This window comes from Phaenicophaeus curvirostris, chromosome 5 (assembly GCF_032191515.1).
Source record: "Phaenicophaeus curvirostris isolate KB17595 chromosome 5, BPBGC_Pcur_1.0, whole genome shotgun sequence".
NCBI lineage: Eukaryota > Metazoa > Chordata > Aves > Cuculiformes > Cuculidae > Phaenicophaeus > Phaenicophaeus curvirostris.
In genome coordinates, this window is record NC_091396.1 from 279287 (window position 1) to 299247 (window position 19961).

General features: G+C 57.5%; 2 protein-coding genes and 1 long non-coding RNA gene across 5 annotated transcripts; 1 reads left to right on the plus strand and 2 right to left on the minus strand.

Annotated features, from left to right (window-relative positions):
* Window positions 1-3: 3 nt before the first annotated feature.
* On the minus strand, window positions 4-5232 carry SIRT3 (sirtuin 3). 3 transcript variants are annotated; one of them, XM_069857165.1, is made up of 8 exons: window positions 5191-5232; window positions 4458-4581; window positions 3642-3839; window positions 2882-3114; window positions 2333-2433; window positions 1905-2066; window positions 1291-1500; window positions 4-168 (listed from the first exon to the last, which is right to left on the minus strand). In XM_069857165.1, the coding sequence occupies exons 1-8, from the start codon at window positions 5225-5227 to the stop codon at window positions 148-150; spliced, it is 1086 nt and encodes a 361-aa protein (XP_069713266.1). In that variant the 5' UTR covers window positions 5228-5232; the 3' UTR covers window positions 4-147. The 3 variants fall into 3 exon arrangements, with proteins under 3 accessions (XP_069713266.1, XP_069713265.1, XP_069713267.1); XM_069857164.1 differs by having other exon boundaries at window positions 3642-3842; XM_069857166.1 differs by lacking the exon at window positions 1905-2066 and having other exon boundaries at window positions 3642-3842.
* Window positions 5233-5810: 578 nt separating this feature from the next.
* PSMD13 (proteasome 26S subunit, non-ATPase 13) lies at window positions 5811-14984 on the plus strand. The gene is made up of 13 exons (XM_069857163.1): window positions 5811-5966; window positions 6751-6829; window positions 7878-7912; window positions 7985-8040; window positions 8514-8557; window positions 9069-9155; window positions 9969-10140; window positions 10569-10648; window positions 10729-10854; window positions 11412-11474; window positions 12194-12274; window positions 13479-13595; window positions 14269-14984. Exons 1-13 carry the CDS (start codon window positions 5872-5874, stop codon window positions 14362-14364), a joined length of 1131 nt encoding a protein of 376 aa, XP_069713264.1. The 5' UTR covers window positions 5811-5871; the 3' UTR covers window positions 14365-14984.
* Window positions 14985-17199: 2215 nt separating this feature from the next.
* On the minus strand, window positions 17200-18653 carry LOC138720609 (uncharacterized). Its single transcript, XR_011337442.1, has 2 exons — window positions 18497-18653; window positions 17200-17431 (listed from the first exon to the last, which is right to left on the minus strand). It is a non-coding gene; the product is annotated as an uncharacterized lncRNA (long non-coding RNA).
* Between the last annotated feature and the right edge of the window lie 1308 nt (window positions 18654-19961).

The window sequence follows — 19961 nt, forward strand, 5'->3', positions numbered from 1 at the left end:
CTCTCCCTAGCGTTCCAGTCCCACATGGCTTTGCTGCTGCAGAGCTGTTGGCCTCTTCCGCGGCTCCCTGCCCTGATCCATGCTGGGCACCACACCGGCTCCTCCTCCAGGTACCCGTCGCTCTCCAGCCACTGGGAGCCGGCTCTGCTACCGGCCTTTTGCATCCAGCTGGGAACAGAAAGAGAACACGGCGTTTGCCAGGGTGTTGGAAACCTCCAAGCCCTGCAGTGATGGACACTGATGTCCCACACCCGGCGTGGGCTCTCCAGCTCTGACACATCATCCGTGTCCAGCGCCAACATCCACTCATGGATCTTGGACAGACGCAAACTGGTGTTGGTGGCCAATCAACATCCCCTGCTGAGGCTGATCATTCCCATTCCTTCCTACCCATGAGCTGGGGAAAGCAAGGACAGCCTGGATGCCAAAGAGCTACGTGAGGGAGATTCCTCTGCTGCGTACGGGACTGTACTGGGTTAGTGGGATGCAGGTGACGGGACTGTACTGGGTTAGTGGGATGCAGGTACGAGGGATTTCCTCGCTGCTTGCTTCCAGGTCCAGGAAATCCTGCCTGCCTCTGGAGGGCCTCTTCTGGTTTGGGATCCAACCAGAGAAAATCAGGACAAAGCCCTACAGTAACCGAGTGGGTTGCTGCTAAGAGGAAGCCCTGAAGTGCCCTCTCTCAGCCCAAAACTCAGCTTTTTCCCTGCTCTCTGTTTCCTCTGAGGCTGCCATATCCATATCCATATCCATATCCATATCCATATCCATATCCATATCCATATCCATATCCTTCCCTTCTGCATCCCTGCGCTCAGCAGCACGGCGCACCAGTTCTATGGCACCTTAGCTCCGAAACAGCAGAGCCTGGATTTTCATAGAATCACAGAACCATTTCGGTTGGGAGGGACCTCAAAGCTCATCCAGTCCCACCCCTGCCATGGGCAGGGACACCTCCCACTGGATCAGGGGCTCCAAGCCCCATCCAGCCTGGCCTTGAACCCCTCCAGGGATGGGGCAGCCACCCCTGCTCTGGGCAGCCTGGGCCAGGGCCTCCCCATTCTCCTAGGAAAACATTTCTCCCTAAGATCTCATCTCCATCTCCCCTCTATCAGCTCAAAACCGTTCCCTCTCAGCCTGTCACTGCAATCCTTTAACCTTCCTGCCCTTCCCTGTGGCCCTTTTTCCTGAACACAGGCTGCAGGCACAGACCTGCTCCCCCTGGAATAATTCCAGTGCATGGAATGAAGAGGCTGAGGGAAGGAGATGGGGCTCCGAGCCCCTTCTCACCTTTTCTTTCTCCTTCTGGATGAGCGCTTCCATCTCCACAGCCCAACCCAGCAGCTCCACCAGCTTTTCGACGCCGCTGACAACGTCCCCCAGCTGGGCCACGTCCTTGGAGCGCTGCTGCCAGGCGAAGGGGCCCACGAGGTCTCGGTTGATCAGGATGCGGGGGACGGAGCTGCGGACGGCTCCTGCCAGGCTGGCAAACGGCTCCACCTAAAGGAACGTGACCCCGAGGGACACAGAGCGCCCGTCACCCCGCTGCTGCGGTGGGAACGCGCTGCATGTGGAACTGGGATGGCTGGAAAAGTTCTCCTACCGCGGGATGAGCTTCCCAGCTGCGAGCAGGGCGTGGATGTCACCAAGAATCCAGTGGCCTTCCTGAAGGAAGCCACAAACCCCCTCTCTTGGGACAGGCAATCACCTTCACCAGGAGCACACCAGGGGTCGGAGGGGCTCTCAGAGTGCAGGCACCCCACTTCTTACTCTGCCACCTCAAATTGTACCCCCATAACCCACCTCAGCTCCTCTAAGCCCTCCCTCTTCTCCCAATTCCCCTCAGGCCTGTTCCCCGTGTGCCTTTTATTCCGTGTGAGTGGGTTTTTCCCTCGGTCCCAGACCTCCAGCGACGTCCCGATGACGAAGAGCAGGTCTGCCATGGGGAAGTCAGTCAGGTGGAGCCAGAAGCGCTGCGGGAGCTCCTCGCCGAAGAACACGATGTCAGGCTTGACGAGCCCGGTGCAGACAGAGCAGCGAGGGACCTTGTCTGCCATGACGTCCCCCTGGAGCAAGAGCACCAACACCGCTCGTTACGGGGCAGCGAGGGACACTGTCTGCCATGAATTCCCCTGGAGCAAGAGCACCAACACTGCTAATTAACAGCTCAAGCAGGGACAGAACCACGGCATCTCCTTGGAGGAGCATCCAGCCCCAGATCTGGTCTTTTCTAAGGAAGAGCCCTAGGCCATGCAGGCACAGCGTTAGCCCCACAGGCAGGTTCTCCCACGTACACCGAGTTGCCTCTCTGTGCCCACCTGCCACAACTCACCCGGAATTTCTCTCCTGGGAAGTTCCTTCGGCAGACGGTACACGTGGCAGTGGCAAAGGTGCCGTGGGCTTCCACCAGTTTATCGGGAGGGATCCCAGCAACTGGAACACAGCGCATGGGAGAGGAGCAGCTCAGCAGGAGGCGATTGGACCAGGAACTCCATGTTCCCCGGCCCACAGGAAAGCTGGGGAGGGCTCTTTCTCAGGGAGTGCAGGGATAGGACGAGGGAACGGTTTGAAGCTGCAAGAGGGGAGATTGAGATGAGCTCTTAGGAAGAAATGTTTTGCTGTGAGGGTGGGGAGGCCCTGGCCCAGGTTGCCCAGAGCAGGGGTGGCTGCCCCATCCCTGGAGGGGTTCAGGGCCAGGTTGGATGGGGCTTGGAGCCCCTGATCCAGTGGGAGGTGTCCCTGCCCGTGGCAGGGTGTAGGACTGGAGGGGTTTGAGGTCCCCTCCAATCCAACTAATTTCATGATTTCCCCAGCCCTGCCTCCCATCCTCCTCGCCCTCATCTCTTCCAGGGGCTCTGTGCCTGAGGGAAGGAGAACTCACCCCTCTCCAGCCCATCTATGTTCTGGGTGTAGAGGCGCAGGAGCTGCCCCTTCTCGTGCAGGAGCCTCAGGAAGTAGTGGGCGTAGTTGGGTCTGTAGTTGCCGGGGTAGAGCTCCTTGGCCAAGGTGAAGAAGGGCTTGGGGTTGGCGAAGAAATAGGCCAGTTCAAAGATGGCCTCAGGGTAGGGGATGTCGTACTGCTCCAGGTTGCTGTAGAGGCCACTCCCCGGCGACCTGCGAAGAGAGGGGAGCGGGGCTGGAGTTGGAATGCAGGGCAAGAGGCCTCCACCCCACACGCAGGACGGAGCGGACAGCTGGGCCCCCGGTGCTCTCTGGCTGCTCTGTGCTGTGCGCTGGGTGTCAAGAGAGCAGCCAAAACCGCCTCCACGCAGGAGAACCAGCCCGCAGCCCTGCTCCGCCGGCACCCAGGGCGGACACAGGCAGGGAAGGGTGAAGAAGAGCTCCCTGCCAGGCTCAGCACCCTGAGCCCACGCCACGGCCCATCGGCTCCTCTCCGAGGGCAGCAGGCACAGGGCCAAGCAGCAGGAATGGCTTCACCATCCTGAACTCCTGGGGACCCAGAGCCTGAGCGGCGATGCCTTTGACTGGAGAAGGCATGGAAATGCCTATGCCCAGTCTAGGCTGGCATGGATAAATAAAACAAAGGGATCAGAGGAGCAGCAGGCACTGGTGTTGTCCGAGCTGAAGATCCAAGCCCTCCCAGCACTGAGAAAGCACAAATAGAAAGAGGGAGGTGTTACCTGAAATCCGGGATGCCACTAGGTGTGCTGATCCCTGCGCCAGCCATCACCACCACCCGGCGACACTCCTTCTTCCGAATTAGCTCTGCCACATCCCGCAGGGAGAGCTTCTGCTTCCCACCGTCTCCTCCCCACTGGCCCGTTCCCAGAACGGCTCTGGCAGCAGCAGACAGCGAGAAGGACCGGGATCCCTGGCTCCTGCTGGGAATGGGGAGAAAGCAGGAGAGGTCGAGTATGGACAGTGGCTTTGGCTGGAAGCTGCTTGTGGGGAAGAGCCCACCCCATGGATTCCACAGAGAGCTCTCCTGGCTCAGTGCTAGCACCCAGTCCTGCTGAGAGCGCTCCGAGGAATCCCTGGCAGTGTTCCAGGCCAGGCTGGATGGGGCTTGGAGCCCCTGATCCAGTGGGAGGTGTCCCTGCCCGTGGCAGGGGTGGGACTGGAGGGGCTTTGAGGTCCCTTCCAACCCAAACCATTCCATGATTCTATGAATGTGGGGAACCAAGGGAGTTCTGGATATCAGCACTTGACAAGGAGCAATTACTGAGCTGTAAGTGCTGACCCAGTCCTGCAAGAACATGGCTCTGTCCTCGCCCCACCAGGTTCCCAGGAGCTAAGCTCACCCCGGCCAACACAACTCTGATTCCTCTGGCGATTTCCCTACTCCTCGAGCTCCCAGACCATGGAGACTGCAACCCATCCGCCTGGTGAGACAGGAGGGGTGACGTCCTCCATCCCGTCTTCCATTGCAATCGCTGGTTCCTTCCCTCCGGCAGCGCGGCGGGCACCAAGGGGCGCGTGAAGCCAGGCAGCTGTACCTCCCTGCTCCGGAGCCGGCTGTTCCTCCTCTGTCTGCAGGGCGAGGGGAGAGCCAGGCCGGGATCCCCGAGACCCCATTGCAGCCGCCGGGCCTGGGGCCGCGCTCCCACAGGCTCCTCCACGCTGTGGGAAAGCGGAGAGTGGGGAATGGGGGCGTGTGGGGAGAACTGGGGGACAGCAACGCGGTGGTGGGGTCTCTCCTGCCCCTCCATCCCCCCTCAGGGTCCACTTCTGCCCCTCAGCGTCCCCTCCTGCCACTTATCTCCCCTCTCAGGGCTTTCTTCTGACTCTCAGCTCCCGCTAAGGGTCCAACGCTGCCCCTCAGGGACCCCTCTTGCCCCTCATCCCCCCTCAGGACCCTCTCCCACCCCACAGCCCCTGCTTAGGGTCCAGTGCTGCCCCCTCAGGATCGACTTCTGCCCCTTAGACCCCGCTTAGAGTCCGATCCTGCCGCTCAGCCCCCCTCAGGCCACACTGCTGCTCCTCGGAGCCCTCTCCTGCCCCTCAGCTCCCCCCTCAGGACCCGCTCCTGCCCCTCACCCCCTTCAGGTCCCTCTCCCACCCCTCAGGACCCTCTCCTACCCCTTACCCCTCCCTTCAGACCCCGCACAGGATCCGATTCTGCCCCTCCGCGCCCCCTCCCGCCCCTCATAGGGTCTGATCCTGCCCCCTGGGGCCCTTTCCCACCCCCTCAGCCCCACACAGACCCCCCTCCCGGCCCTCCGCCCCCACCCGCCGCCAGCAGCCGCCGCCCCGCGCCGCGCTCCATGCCGGCCCCGGCCCCGCTCCCCGCCGCGGCGCTACCGTAACGCCCCGAGTAGCCGCGCCTCACCCCGCCGCCCCCACCCCCGCCGCGCCCCCCACCCCCTCTCCGACAGCATCTGGGGCCGTTTCGAGCCTTTGGTGTGCGGGGAGAGGGGGGGCAGGCGGGCAGCGCCGCGTCGCCGTGGTTACCGCGCGGTGTGAGGGGGCGGCGCCTCGCGGCATTACGGTACCCACAGTGCTCTGCGCGGCACACCAGGAACTACGATACCCACAGTGCTCCGCGCGGTACACCAGGAACTACTATACCCACAGTGCTCCGCGCGGTACACCAGGAACTACTATACCCACAGTGCTCTGCGCGGTATACAGGAACTACTATACTCACAGTGCTCCGCGCGGTACACCAGGAACTACTATACCCACAGTGCTCTGCGCGGTATACAGGAACTACTATACCCACAGTGCTCTGCGCGGTATACAGGAACTACTATACCCACAGTGCTCCGCGCGGTACACCAGGAACTACGATACCCATAGTGCTCTGCGCGGCACCTCCCGGCGCCGTTGTACCCATAACACCCCGCGCGCGGCGCCGGAAGTGAGTGCGCACTTCCGGCCGGTAGGGCCTGTGCCGCCGCCGCCGCCGCCATGAAGGACGTGCCGGGGTTTCTGCAGCAGAGCCAGAGCGCGGGGCCGGGCCAGGCCGCCGTCTGGCACCGCCTGGAGGAGCTCTATAACAAGAAGTGAGGCGGGGCGCCGGGGCGGGGGCTCTGCGCCGCTGCACCCCCTGGGGCCGGGCCCCGCTCCCGGCCGCCTCTCCGCGGTGCCCCCGGCGGCTGCAGCCTCGTTGCTTTCGGTGTGGCCAGCCCGGCTACCGGACAGGTCTCCCCAGTGTCCCCAGGCGCTGCTGCGGAGCCGCCCCGCTGCCCCGGGCTCTTTTGGTCCCGCTGCTCCCCAGCGGTCGTGTCCCAGCCCCGGTCCCGCTGCCCCCGTCTGGACCCTGTCCCGCTCCCAGCTGGTTTTCCCCGGTGCCCTTGGTGTCTTCCTGCCCCACAGCCCTCGGCCACCTCTCCCGGTGTTCCCGGTGGTTGTGGTCCCGCTGCCCCTCGGTGGGGCTGTGCTGTCCCAGCTCCCCGTGGGGGGGGCTGCCCTGGCTCCCTGCTGACTCTCCGCAGTGTCCTCAGGTGCTGCTGTGGGTCAGGCCCCCCAGACTCTCCATGTCCGAGTGGGTGCTGGCCTGTCCCATCCCCTGGGACAGGTGGCTCTGAGCTCTCAGTGTGGGATTGGCAGCTTCTGTGTCCCGGCAGTAGCTGGCAAGCGTTTATCTGGCAGCTTCAGAAAGCAGGGAGCTGATTCCCGAGCTGTTTTCTCTAAGGTTACTTTATCTTAGTGCTCCGGGGGTATCTGTGCTGCTGGTTTTCCTTTCTGGCTTGTCTCTAGGTTGAAGCCATGAGTGTGGGTTGCAGGACACAGCCAGAGCAGAGGTGCAAAGCATGAGCTCACCCGGTGCTCTTCTTGTATCTGTAGGCTCTGGCACCAGCTGACCCTGCAGGTGTTGGACTTCGTCCAGGACCCCTGCTTTGCCCAGGGAGATGGGCTCATCAAGGTGAGGAGGGGCTCACTGGGGCAACGAGGGGCTCATCAAGGTGAGGAGGGGCTCACTGGGGCAACGAGGGGCTCATCAAGGTGAGGAGGGGCTCACTGGGGCAACGAGGGATTTATTGGGATGACGCACTTGGCTTTTCCCGTAGCGAGGACGGGCAGTGGTGGTTTTGTACCAGTGAAAAACAAGCAGCCTGTGATTTGTTTCTGCAGAGTTGTGGGGAGGGAGGCAGGGACCTCAAAACCCACCCAGTTCCACCCCATCCAACCTGGCTGTGAACACCTCCAGGCCTGAGGCAGCTACAACTTCTCAGGGCACCCTGAGAAGATTTCTGCGCCCAGTGTGGGTGTGGGGGGCTTGGTTGGTGCACAGGGATCCTGCTGAAATCAAATGCATCCTTATTGGAAGCCTCAGATTGATTCCTTCATTTCTTTCACTGAGGTGGTTTTGGGAGAGGGTGCAGGGGATGCTTTTTTCTCTCCCTTTTGTAACGTGGGTTTCCATCTACAAGCTTGGGCTGGGCCATCAGGTGTTTAGGGACGCTCTGAGGGGTTTGGCTGGGTGTCCCAGGATGCTCCTGCCCTTTGTGAGGGGTTACTGTGTGCTCAGTCGAGTTGCCTGTTGGCTCTGTTATACAAGCAGTTATGCTCTCTGCCTTAGCTATTTAGGACAGAATTCAGTTTCCCAGGTGAGAGTTCTTTCTGTGTCCCCAGGACAATCTCTTCTTCAAATACGTGCAGGAGAAGTCTGGGAGCTGCAGGGCTGTGCTTATTGCCCAGCGCCTCCTGGAGATGCACCCCGGGCTGGACACTCGTAGTGGGTGTTGTGGTGTGGTACCCCCTGGCTTCTGAGCGTCTCAAATCCCTCCCTTCAGCTGGAAGGATTTTGCAGGGATTGGATTATGTAAAATGAGGGATTTGGGGTCCAGGGTCCTGTAGATGCGTAGCCGTGCCTGTGTGGGATGGCAACAGCTCTGGGACTGAGATAGAACGCAGCGCTTGTTGAACTGGACTCTGCCTTGCCCTGACTGTGGCTGTCTCTGTGCCCGCAGCTTTATGAGAACTTCATCAGCGAGTTTGAGCACAGGTGAGGGTGTTTTGGGGGGGGTCTGGGCCCCGTGGGGGGCTCGGGCTGTTCTGACGGGGGGTTGTTTTGCAGGGTGAACCCCCTGTCGCTGGTGGAGATCATCCTGCACGTCGTCAGGCAGATGACGGGTATGTGGCTTTGCCATTAATTAGCACTTTTTTAACTGGGGCTGGGGGAACGGTGACGGACTGATCTGCCTGCCCTGCTCTTGTCCTGTTGGGATATCGGAACAGGAAACAGCGACTTAGAGCTTCAACAACAACCATGATGTAGAGCGGCAGCTCTACTGCTGCCTGGGAACCAGCCAGAGGCAGAAAGCTGGATCCGTTCAAAAGGGGTTGGGGCGCAGAGATAGGGCTAATAGAGCAAATACAGCAAACCATTTTTTTTTTTTTTGGTGTCCTGTGGCGATTCTCTTGATTCCCACACAGGGAGATTTCTAAGATGACTTCTTCGGATGAACTCTCTCCAGTTCAGGCTTTCAGAGAATCCTGGAATGGATTCCTATCCAGTTCCACCCTCTGCCCTGGGATTTGTCTCTAGGCTGAGATTTGGCTCCATGGGAATTCCTGACATGGCTGCTATTTTTTTTCCTCTCCAGATCCCAATGTGGCCCTTACTTTTCTGGAAAAGACTCGAGAAAAGGTATGTTTGAAGTTGCCTTTTTTGATAGCCTGCCTGTAGGAATCGTTTTTAACGTGAGCACGTATCATAGAATCTTGCGATGGTTTGGGTTGGAAGGGACCTCAAAGCCCACCCAGTCCCACCCCTGCCATGGGCAGGGACACCTCCCACTGGATTAGGGGCTCCAAGCCCCATCCAACCTGGCCTTGAACCCCTCCAGGGATGGGGCAGCCACCCTTGCTCTGGGCAGCCTGGGCCAGGGCCTCCCCACCATCGTTTCTCTGTCAGATTTCATTTCGATCTCCTTTCTTTCAACTCAAAACTGTTCCCCTCATGCTATCCCTGCACTTCTAACTCAGGAGGTGGCTCCCTGAGTGTGTGTAAACCTGTGCTGCAGGATGCCTCCCGCTTTTCCCGGTGAACAGCTCAGTGCCGGAACGCCTTAAATGGGCTGCAGCCATCAATTCCGGGCTCTGTGAGCCTGCCTGGCTGCATGGTGACGGTCTCTCGACGTGTGTGTCTGTAACTGCAGGTCAAGAGCAGCGACGAAGCCGTCATCCTGTGCAAAACGGCCATCGGGGCGCTCAAGCTGAACATCGGGGACCTGCAGGTCACCAAGGTGAGGCTGTGCTGGGGCAGGCATTCGGATCCTTTGGGGCACCGTGACGTGCTCAGCAGTTACCGCAGTATGGATGTGCTTGTACCTCCGTTTGGGGTGACGTGACGATGAACCAGCAGCTCCTGGGGTTTCCAGGAAGAGCTGCGGTTCTGTTTTACATCCCACAGGCTGTGAAAACATGTGTGGTACTCGCGGCCGAGTCTCTGAAGCGTCAGTGAGGCTCTGATGTGAGCTTGTGTGGGGCTGGTGCTGTTTGCAGCCCACAGCCAATCACTGCAGCCGTTGGTGTTCCCGGAAAAGAGGGGAAATACCTGGATATATTCCAGTTTCCTGCTTGGAGAGGCTCTGGAATTCAGTATCAGTGCTGCTGATGGTGGCTGAACCAGGACGGCTTTTCATGTCCTGGCTTATTTTAGAGCTGGATCTCAAAGCTCAGTTTTTTTCATGTGGTGTGGCTTTACCTCTTAGAGCGAGTGTGTGGTCTGATGGTTTTGGGGGTCCTGGGTAAGTATGGCTGCAGGGTTGTCTTTGGGGCTTTTTTCTCCCCTTAACTACTTTGTGAAGGGAGAATCATAGAACCATTGATGTTGGAAAAGCTCTCCCAGCTCATCCAGTCCAACAGCCAGCCCAGCCCCACTGTTTTGCTATTATTCTGGATTTAGTGCAGTGGTGGTTTTGGCTGTGGCCTCATCCGCTTCCCTGCAGAGTGAGTGTTACCTCTTCCACCTTCCAGTGGTGAGCGGGAAGGCTTGGAGCGCAGGTATGTTAGAGCTGTGCCTCTACCTGCAACAGATGAGTTTCATGTTCCTCTAGGAGACCATCGAGGAGGTCGAGGAGATGCTGAACAACCTCCCTGGGGTGACTTCGGTCCACAGCCGCTTCTACGACCTCTCCAGCAAGTACTACCAGACGATTGGGAACCATGCCTCCTACTATAAAGATGCGCTGCGGTTTCTGGGGTGCATTGACGTGAAAGATCTACCGGGTAACTCCTCCTTTGCCCAGCACAGGCATTCCCCATGTTGTTTGGGGTCTGGTGTAGTTGGGCCAGGATCCAGCTAGGAAGAGGAGGAGCCTAGGAGGGGAATTGCTGAGTTGCATTCAGCTCCTAAGCTACGTGTAGGTGGTGGGAGGGAGCAGTGCCCCCACCAGAAGGGATGGTTTGTTCCAGTTCCCAACAATCTTCACTGCAGACACACAGTTTGGCCCCTTTGTGCTGTTGCTGACTCTGCGGACATCTGAATTTCAGGCTGGACAGAGGGCTGGGGATGATTTAATAAGGGCAGGGAGAGGAGGATGAGGCAGAGTTTGATGAGCTTAGGCTGCTGCTTCATCCAAATTATTTTTGTTGTTTTGGTTTTTTTTTTCCTGTGTTTTGGGGGTATTTTTAATGTATTTATTTATTTTTTTCAGTCTCGGAGCAGCAGGAGAGAGCCTTCACCCTGGGACTGGCCGGGCTCCTGGGAGAGGGCGTTTATAACTTTGGAGAGCTGGTAAGTCAAGGCTGGATTTGCCTGTGGAGTATCAGGACTTGGCTTTGCTTCATTAACACTGCCCTGCCCGGTTCCTGCAGCTGATGCACCCGGTCCTGGAGTCCCTGAGGAACACGGAGCAGCAGTGGCTGATTGACACCCTCTACGCCTTCAACAGCGGCAACGTGGAGACGTTCCAGTCTCTGAAGTCAGCTTGGGGTCAGCAGGTGAGCAGAGTCGCTGTGTTGCGTAAGGCCCAGGCTCCGGATTTACAGAGGACGCAGGTTCCGTCGGCCTTTTCCTTAGGAACTGCTGGCTCTGGCGTGTTGGTGTAACTGTAATTGGAGCACAGGAAATGTTTGTTTTTTCATGATGCATAACACCTGGTTTCTTTTGGCTTCCCGTGGTTGATGTGACGCAGTAAAGAGAAATCGGAGGGGAAAGCAAACAACGACACTGTGCAGGGAGATAATCCCTGCTTTAGTGTCTGTCATGCCATTCACTCCAGTGCTTGAACCGCTTCCAGTGTGGAATAGTGTCTCCTCCTTTGTGTTCTGGGAAGTTTGGGGAAAAGCTGTGGTGTTTGATAAAGGATTGCTCGCCTGTGTTTAATTGTTCAGTTGCTATGGATTGTTTTATGGATCCATTAAGGGTAGCAGGAGGGTTGTGATGCCTCCTCTATTGGAAAGAAAGGTGGCTCGGTCCTGTGTGCAGACTGCTGCTCTTCGCTGGGGAGAAACAAAAGCGATTGTGGACTTACCTGTTCCGTTTGATCCTCTCACAGCTGGATCTGGCCGCAAACGAAGCGCTCCTGCTGCAGAAGATCCAGCTGTTGTGTCTGATGGAGGTGAGCCCCAAGTGATGATGTGTTGGCTGTGGGGAATGGAGAGGGACTGCTCATCCCCTCTGCTCGCCAAAACCCATGAGTGTTAGTTGCCAGCTGCAGATTTTGCCTCCAGGTGGTGCCAAACGGCACAGGCTGCTCGGAAGAAGCCTGAGGAAGTGCTGTGAGTTTGTCTTTCCAGGGGAGGAGGAAGAGCTGAGCAAGCCCTGTCTTGAGGGTGCGGGTTGAAACAATAACTCTTACAGGATGTTCTGGTGTAACACAGGTTTCTAAAGCACTGTTAAAAGCTTGGTTTCCTCAGATACGAAAACCCTGGCCTTGATAGGAAACCACAAACATTTAAAGTTTCTTTCCCGTCGCTTGAATATTTCAGAGTCACAGAACGGTTTGGGTTGGGGAGGGACCTTTACAGGTCATCCAGTTCAACCCCTGTGCAGGAGCAGGGCCTTCTTTAGAATCATAGAATGCTTTGGGTTGGAAGGGACCTCAAAGCCCATCCAGTTCCACCTCTTGCTATGGGCAGGTGCACCTCCCACTGGATCAGGGGCTCCAAGCCCCATCCAACCTGGCCTTGAACCCCTCCAGGGATGGGGCAGCCTGGGCCTCACACCCTCGCAGCAAAACATTTCTCCCTAAGATCTCATCTCAGTCTCCCCTCTTTCTGTGGGAAGAACTTGGACTGTGTGGGGTTGATTTTGTTTGGTTTGTTTGCCTGATTTCAGATGACTTTCACCCGGCCGGCCAATCACAGACAGCTCACCTTCGAAGAGATTGCCAAGAGTGCCAAAGTCACTGTAAACGAGGTGAGTTCGGGGTCAGAAAAATGTGTTGATGTATAAATTGTGAAGGTCCAAAAATGCCTGGATAGACCCACTCGTAGAGGTGAACTCCAAGCAAGAATGTTTCCCCTATTCCTCTGCGTTTAAAGTCTTCATTTCTCAAGGAGTTAACCGCTCACTGCTCCTCTGTCGTGGTAGGTAGACTTTTGAAAATGCTTAGCCACGTTCTGAAGTTGGAAGAGAACCCAGTAGCTTATCTGTTTTCACCTGCTCTGGAATGCTGGCCTTGGGATAGCTTACTCAGGGCCCTGCTGAGCTGACTGGAGTATTTACAGTGAGCGGAGGCGTTGCTGGTGTGTAGTTTTTCTCACGGCGAAGAATTTCCGTCTGTTATCCAGATGGAATGCATGCTGAAGCAAATCCTGCCTGTAGTCTCTTGTCCTTCAACCCTCCATCCTTGTGAGAGCAGTGCCTCTTCTGAGTTGCCAAATTCCAGGAGAGAGAAGGTGATGAGGTGTCCCTAGCTCCCTCTTACCTAGGCTGAACAAATAGCTTATCTCTACGCTGCCAGGCTCTCAGCCTCTTGATCCTGGCCCCTTGGAAGGCTATGGTTTTGACCTTTCCCTATCAGTTTGGTGTCATCTGTGAAATTATCTGGCTGGCCTAAAGATGACTTGAGATAATTAAACACAGCCAGCCCCTAAGGAGCGCTGTTTGTGACAAGCTGTGAATTTCAGCTCCAAGCCACTAACCACTACCGCTGGAGCTCAGTAGATGAGCTGATTTTCCACTCCTCTTGTGGTCCTTCTGCCCTTTCCATAGCTCACCAGCTTGTCAACAAGGATGTGGTAGAAGATCTTGCAGAGCGCTTTGCTAAATAAAAGGAGCAGGGCAGTTGCAGAGCTCCCTTTGACCACAGAGTGAGTTACTTTAAAATGGCAATCATTGCTCAAGCGTGTCTCGCCCGTGGTAAATCCATCTTGACATCTTCAAGTTAACCAGTTGTTCCTGGGATTTCAGAGAAGAGAAAAATCAGCTCTTAGGGAGGAGAAATCCATGTATGTATTTAGACATTGAGTCTTCAGGCAGCGTTACAGCCTGAAAGAGGGTGGGTGAGAGGCCGCGGCTGCTCCTTCCGTGGTTGTGTGTGGTATTGAAATGCTTTGTTTACCTTGAGGAGGAAGCTGGGTGATGCTCAGTACTTCCATGTATTGTTTTCTTGCTGCAGGTGGAGCTGCTGGTGATGAAGGCTCTCTCAGTGGGCCTGGTAAAGGGCAGCATCGATGAAGTCGATAAGCGAGTGCACATGACGTGGGTGCAGCCACGCGTGCTGGATTTACAGCAGGTAACAGCCAGCTTGAAGTTTTTCTCTTGTGTGAGGTGTCCTAAAAGTTAAATGAGAGCTGTAAAGGGTCGTTGTCTGAGCACCCGTCTCCCTGAAGACACTTTGAGGAAGCTTATCAACCCTTCCTCATCCTCGCACGTTGCTGCCTGCAGCTCTTGCTGGGGGCGTGTGGTGCATTTTGTGTCTGTATTTCGCAGTGAGCAGTTAGAAACCTGCTGGGAGGTGGAACAGGGTGTTGGTGATGCTTCCCAAAGCCGTGCCAGCCCCCATCGAACAGGAGCACCGTGGCTGTGTCAGCCACGAGGCTGGTGTCTGCAGGCCTGAATCTGTGAAAAGGAATCTTGGAATTTCTGGGTTGTAGGCCAAATTGTCCTGGGAAGAGAGGAGTTTCGGGTGGAAAAGATGAGATGCTGAGCTTCACCAGTTCATCCTTCCAACATTTTAGGAGACACTATAGGTGCCTTTACCTTTAAGAAATCCATACTGGAATACTGGCTGCAAATAATTCCTTTTGTGCACTTCAGTTTAACTTCCATCGCTGCTGTTTTGGTGGTAAAAGATGTGAAGCAGCGTCTTTCTGGGATGTGTGGGGGTTGGGATCCCTGTTCGTAAGGGTGGATATCAGCGTTTCCAGGAGCTGCGGCACTGGAGTCGCTCTGGGCTTGCCTTGCAGATCAAGGGGATGAAGGACCGCCTGGAGTTCTGGTGCACGGATGTGAGGAGCATGGAGATGCTGGTGGAGCACCAAGCCCATGACATCCTGACATAGAGGACCTTGCGCCGCCCCTGGCGAGCGACTCCTGCTGCTGCGGGGGCCGGCAGCGCTCCGACCGCTGGCTCTGTGCTGGACTCTGGGGGGTGGGTGGGCAGAGGGTGGGGAGCTGCTTCCCGGCGTTCGGCCGGCTTTTTGTGTGCGACCTTTTGGTGCTTGGAGTCAAGACTTCCCTCTGCGCCGAGAGTTCCCGTCCTGCGCTCAGGAGAGGAGGACGAGGGCTCCGCGGTGGCTGGGTTATCGGTCTCGCTATCGAGCGGCTGTGGGAGGGTGCGGCGCAGGCGGCGTTTGCTGGTGAAGGGCCAGCAGAGGTGGCTCTGACAACGCGTCGGGGCGGTGCCTGATCCCTGCGTGCTGCTGGCCTGCGGAGCACGTGGCCTTTCCCAGCAGCCTCTCCCCAAAGGCAGCGTTCCCCAAGTCCCCTCCCTCCTTTTGCCTCGTTCTGCACTGCCCTCGCTCTGCATCTGCAGCAGGAGAGAGTGTTTACTCCATTTTTCCAGGGTTGCCGCGTGATGGATGGGATTCGGATGCGTTCGGGGTGGCTTTCTCTTAGGAACACGCTGTGCTGAAGTGAGGTGCAGCAGCATTTGCGGAATAAACTTCTCTGCCTTCCCTTCCCAGTGGTTCCATGTCTGTTACCGCCACAACCTGCCGCTGAGCCTCCAATCCATAAAAATGTGCTTCCTTTTGCGTTTTACCTCACAAGCCCCTCTATCCAAGCACCATGCGGATGCCAGCAGCCTGTTAGCCGCGGGCAGGCTCGGCGTGTGCTCTGCTTGGCGTGTGCCTTGCCATGAGTGTTACTGTCGAGCTCCGTGGGGAGCTGCGATCCTGCTGCTCCGGGTGATGCTGCTGTAAGAGCTGCCAGCAGGGAAATCCCTTTGCCCTGCTGGTGCTTTTATAGGATGGCAGATAATTGTGGATCCGAGGCAAATGCAGATCTAAATGGCTGCCTCCGAATATCCATTGGGATGCATAACCCTAATTACGAGGCAGTAATAATGAACCATGCTAAGGTTTGTAGTAGGAACTTTAAATTGTGTGGGGCCCTGTTCACATCTGGGATGTGAGTGGCTTTTCTAAACCCTGCTGTCCGTGTGTCCGTGCTCTGTTCTCGCTCGGCAGTGCCAGTGGGATTGCTGTGCGACTCAGGAGCTCGGATTATCGGTGTGGTTCTCTGGTCTCGCTCTGATGATCTGCAGAGCTGCAGTTGTGATTCTCTGCATGCCGTTTCTGCTTTGCTGCTTCAGAACTGTGGGTTGAATGTTCCACGAATGGAACAGGGAGAGCGTGGGGTGGTGCTGGGCAGCTGTGAGGATGCTGGGGTCTCTCAGCAAGGGAGACCCGAGCTCTTTAAAACCTGAACTGCTGAACCCTCCACCCTTCTGTCTCTGGTCACTTCTGGCCAAAACCTCCTCCTTGTTTCCCCTGCGATGCCTTCCTCTTCCCTGTCTGCCCCAATGTTTAGTGCTGCTTTGTTTGCTCAGCTCTCAGAGTGTGCGTTTGGCCACATCGCTTTCTCTTCCGCGGTGCTGCAATTTGACTTCCCCTGGTCCATGTTCCATCTTCCAGAGCTTGTTCTGGTGTGCCTTTCCCTTCCTTCGGAAGAATGTGTGGCAGAGGCAAAAGGTAAACATTCGTTTCACAGCCCAGGAGAGGAAAAGGGCTCAGGAAGGGCGATCTCCCCGGCAGCGTCGGGAGCAAACGCAACACCAGCCATGCACAAAGCTGGTGCCTTAGAGAGCATCGAGCACGCTGCAGCATCGCTGTTGGAGCGGAACCGAGGGCTGGTCCTGAGGTTGTGGCAGCCTTTGTGCTGCCAGGAGCACTCCCACGCCCGCGCAGCGCATTCCTGAGCAGCGTTCTGGCGTGTAGAGACCTTCAGCCTCTGAGTGGGACAGAGGAAACCCGGAAAACGCTTGCCTCCCAAACCTTCCTGTGCAGAGCAAGCGCTGTCTGCTTCCCCAGAACCACCAGTCGTGGAATCACAGACTGGATGGGGTTGAAAGGGACCTCAAAGCCCACCCAGTCCCACCCCTGCCGTGGGCAGGGACACCTCCCACTGGATCAGGGGCTCCAAGCCCCATCCAACCTGGCCTTGAACCCCTCTAGGGATGGGGCAGCCACCCCTGCTCTGGGCAACCTGGGCCAGGGCCTCCCCACCCTCACAGCAAAACATTTCTGCCTAAGATCTCATGTCAATCTTCCCTTGTTCAGCTCAAAACCCATCCTTTCCCTGCCCTCGCTGATCCAGAGCCCCTCCCCAGCTTTCCTGGAGCCCCTTTCAGCCCTGGAAGCTGCTCTAAGGTCTCCCTGCAGCCTTCTCTTCTCCAGGCTCAACAACCCCAACTCTCTCAGCCTGGCCTCATATGGGAGGTTCTCCAGCCCTTGCATCATCTCCGAGGCCTCCTCTGGACTCAATCCAACAGCTCCATGTCCTTCCTGAGGGCTCCAGCACTGGACGCAGGGCTCCAGGTGGGGTCTCACCAGAGGGGCAGTAAGGGTGTGTGTTTAGGGGTGGCGAGGCTCTCTGTGCGGGAAGAGGAGTGAGATATACAGCACCCAGACAGGGGTGCACTTTAAATGTCGCTTAGGACCTTTGAGGATTTTTCTCTCTAGGAATTTAACTTGAATTTGCTTCCCTGCCAGTGCCGTGAGTGCTTCCTCCATGCCTGCCCCCTGCTTTGCTGCAACTGTGTGAGGTAAAAGCTTGAGTGGCAAAAGTGCTTCCTCGCTGTGAGCTCGTGGAGGAGCACAGCGGGATTGCTGGGCGTTCTGGATGGATTGTGCATCCCTTCCCTATGGACACGGTGGAAGCAAAAGCCGCAGCCATTATGCTGAACGCTAATGTGGATTTTAATGACCAAACTCGGAGCGCTCCTTCCCAGTGAAGGTCTGTTCTGTGCTTCTATCCACACTCATACTTCAGCTCCCAGCGGGCTGCGCAAGGTCCGCGTGCTGCTTCTCACTCCGGTCTGCTCTTGTAGTGCTCCACGTGTGCCAGGATCCAGGCTGCGGGCAGCAGGAGGCAGGCGGACATCGCACCGAAGGCGATGGCTTGTTCCTGCCAGCAGAAAAAACAGGATTAGCAGGATGGCTGCACGACAGCCCCGCTGGATGCGGGTCCCTGGGATGGTCGCGCACCCGTGCTGCGCCTGGCGCTGCGGATCAAGCGCTCCTGTCCACATTCCTTGCCCTTCTCGGCCCTGCGCTGTTGACTGATGCACCTTGGGGCTGCAGGAGAAAGAGGTGGGTGAGCAGAGCCCTCTCCACTGACAGTGGTGCAAGCTGGGTGCTCCCTGGCTACGTTTCCATCGCTCTGTGGGTCTCTGCCATGATCCCCACAGGGAAACCAGAGCAGCTGGTGACCTTCAGGCAGCAGTAAGGCCCGCAGTGTTCCCAGAAGTCTGCTGTGCCTGACTTTCAGATGACTTTGAGGTGTGAATTACAACCAGCAGCAGCTTCTTATGTTTCTGGTGCACCAGGGCAGCGTTTAACCCCTCGCACTGCCACCTTTATTCCTTTTTTACTTGGCTAGAAAGAGTCTCTGGGCCCACGAAGGTCTTTGTTCCAGACCTTGGAGGTGAACTCTGCAAGCCAGGGGTGAGGAAGAACCCCAGTCGGGATTTCTGGTGAAGAACACCCCTTTCTTAGCTCACCCCAGCCAGCTCAGGAGGGTCTCGGCAGCCTGCGTGGTTGCTGGTTGGGTTGTGATCCTTCCTGGAGGAAGGGATGGTGGAGGGAGCTGCGTGCCCTGGCTCTGGTGGCAGCAGAGCCCGTCCTCCCCCCAGGGCTTTTGGGGTGAATGTCACATGGAATGGACATGCCCAGCTCTGTCCCCATGCTGGTGGGGTGCCTGGAGGGGCTCCCACCTCCTCCTTGAGGTCTTCAGCCCATTGAGAACCTCCCCAGGCTGCAGGGGACACTCAGGTACCCAGAACCCCAGAAAGTGAGGAAAGGATAAAATAACATGCAAGCAGGAGCCCCCTGTGGGTCTGCACAGCTCGGGGTGGGGGCTTTCCTCTTTCTCCCCCGTCCCCTCTTGCTTTCCCAACACAAATAATGTGGCTGTATTGCCCCTCTGACCAAGCGGCTCCCCTTTTTTTTCCCAGCCCCCCAAGCTACTCACAGCGGCAGAGAGGGGGTGTTCGGGTGGTTTGGAGGTGACGGGGGCGCGGGGGGCTCGGGGGACGCGCAGCGCGCTGGCCAGGAGCCGCGAGCCACGCTGGAGGCCCCACATGGCTGGCAGGGTGACACTGCTGTCACTCTGCGCTGCTGCAGCTGCTCAGCTGTCACCCCTGCTACCGCCCCTCGGCACCGGGCAGCCCTTAAAAGGCTCCCTACTTAATTGTTTTTCTTCCCATCAAGGTTGTCTTTTTGGGGTGTCCCCCCCCCAGCAGCACCCACATCCCCTCTACTCTGAGGTCAAAACCCATGTCCCCATCCAGCCCGATGAGATCTCTCTGCCATGGAGAGCAGACAACTTCTTCTCTCAGGCTTGTTAAGGTTTCTAACGCTCCAAAACCACAGTGGGCTTGGGTTTCAAACTGTTGTAGACGTGATGCTTGGCCACCTCCATGGGATCGCAGCGAGCAGAACCTTCCTCATTCTTTTGTACCAATAGTTTCTTCTTCAGCCTTTGTGGCTCGGCGTTCGTGCGGGCTCAAACCTGCAATTGCAGAGGCTCCTCCTTGCGTGGAGGTGTCTGCTCAGGGAGAGCGTTGGCCGTGGTCTGTGCGCGGTTGGGGTCTGATTGAGTTTTGCTCGGAGCAGGGGTGGCTGCCCCATCCCTGGAGGTGCCCAAGGCCAGGTTGGATGGGGCTTGGAGCCCCTGATCCAGTGGGAGGTGTTGGAATTAGATGATCTTTGAGGTCCCTTCCAATCAAACCGTTCCAGGATTCCAAGCTGGGCTGGGGTTTGCAAAAGCATCCTATGTTGGATGGGGCGTGCGGGGCCGCCGTCTCCCTTCGCTGAAGGGTGGGACACGGGGGGGTTCTGGCCCTTGCATTTGGCAGTTGGGATCTGCTCTTTGCTCACCTGCAAGGCAGCAGGAGCTGTGCCGGCTCCGAAAGGTCTGCAGGGAAAGGGACACTTGGAGCATTTTCACGGTGAGAGACACATACAGAGCAGTGGCTGCCGGCTGGCTCACGGTGTCACACCGGTCACGGATCCCTTTGGAGAACCCGGAGCTGTGCCCGAGGCTCTGTGGATTTGATGCTGGTGGACCTTGGCTCAGGGAAGCATGGAGAACCTGGCTCTGTTTGAGGACAGCCTGGGAAAACATTGCTCCATCCCCGGCTGGGTTTTGGAAGCGATGGGAGACGCTGGGGGCTGGAGGTGGACGTGACTGTGGGAGCCGGGGCAGGGTGCGTGACGGCACCCGCGCTGCGCTCAGGAAAGCGTGCGGCGGTGGGAGCAGAGGGCACGGGAAGGAAGCCAGGAGGAACGTGCTGGAGCTGCATCTGGATCTGTTCCCTCTGACAGCAGGTGAGGAGTGGGCTGGGAGCGCGGCTGGGGCTGAAGCGCAGCGCAGACCCATCTGTGAGTCCCGCTCTGGAGCCACGCACAGGAGAAGCTGCAGTTCCACCGCAGCC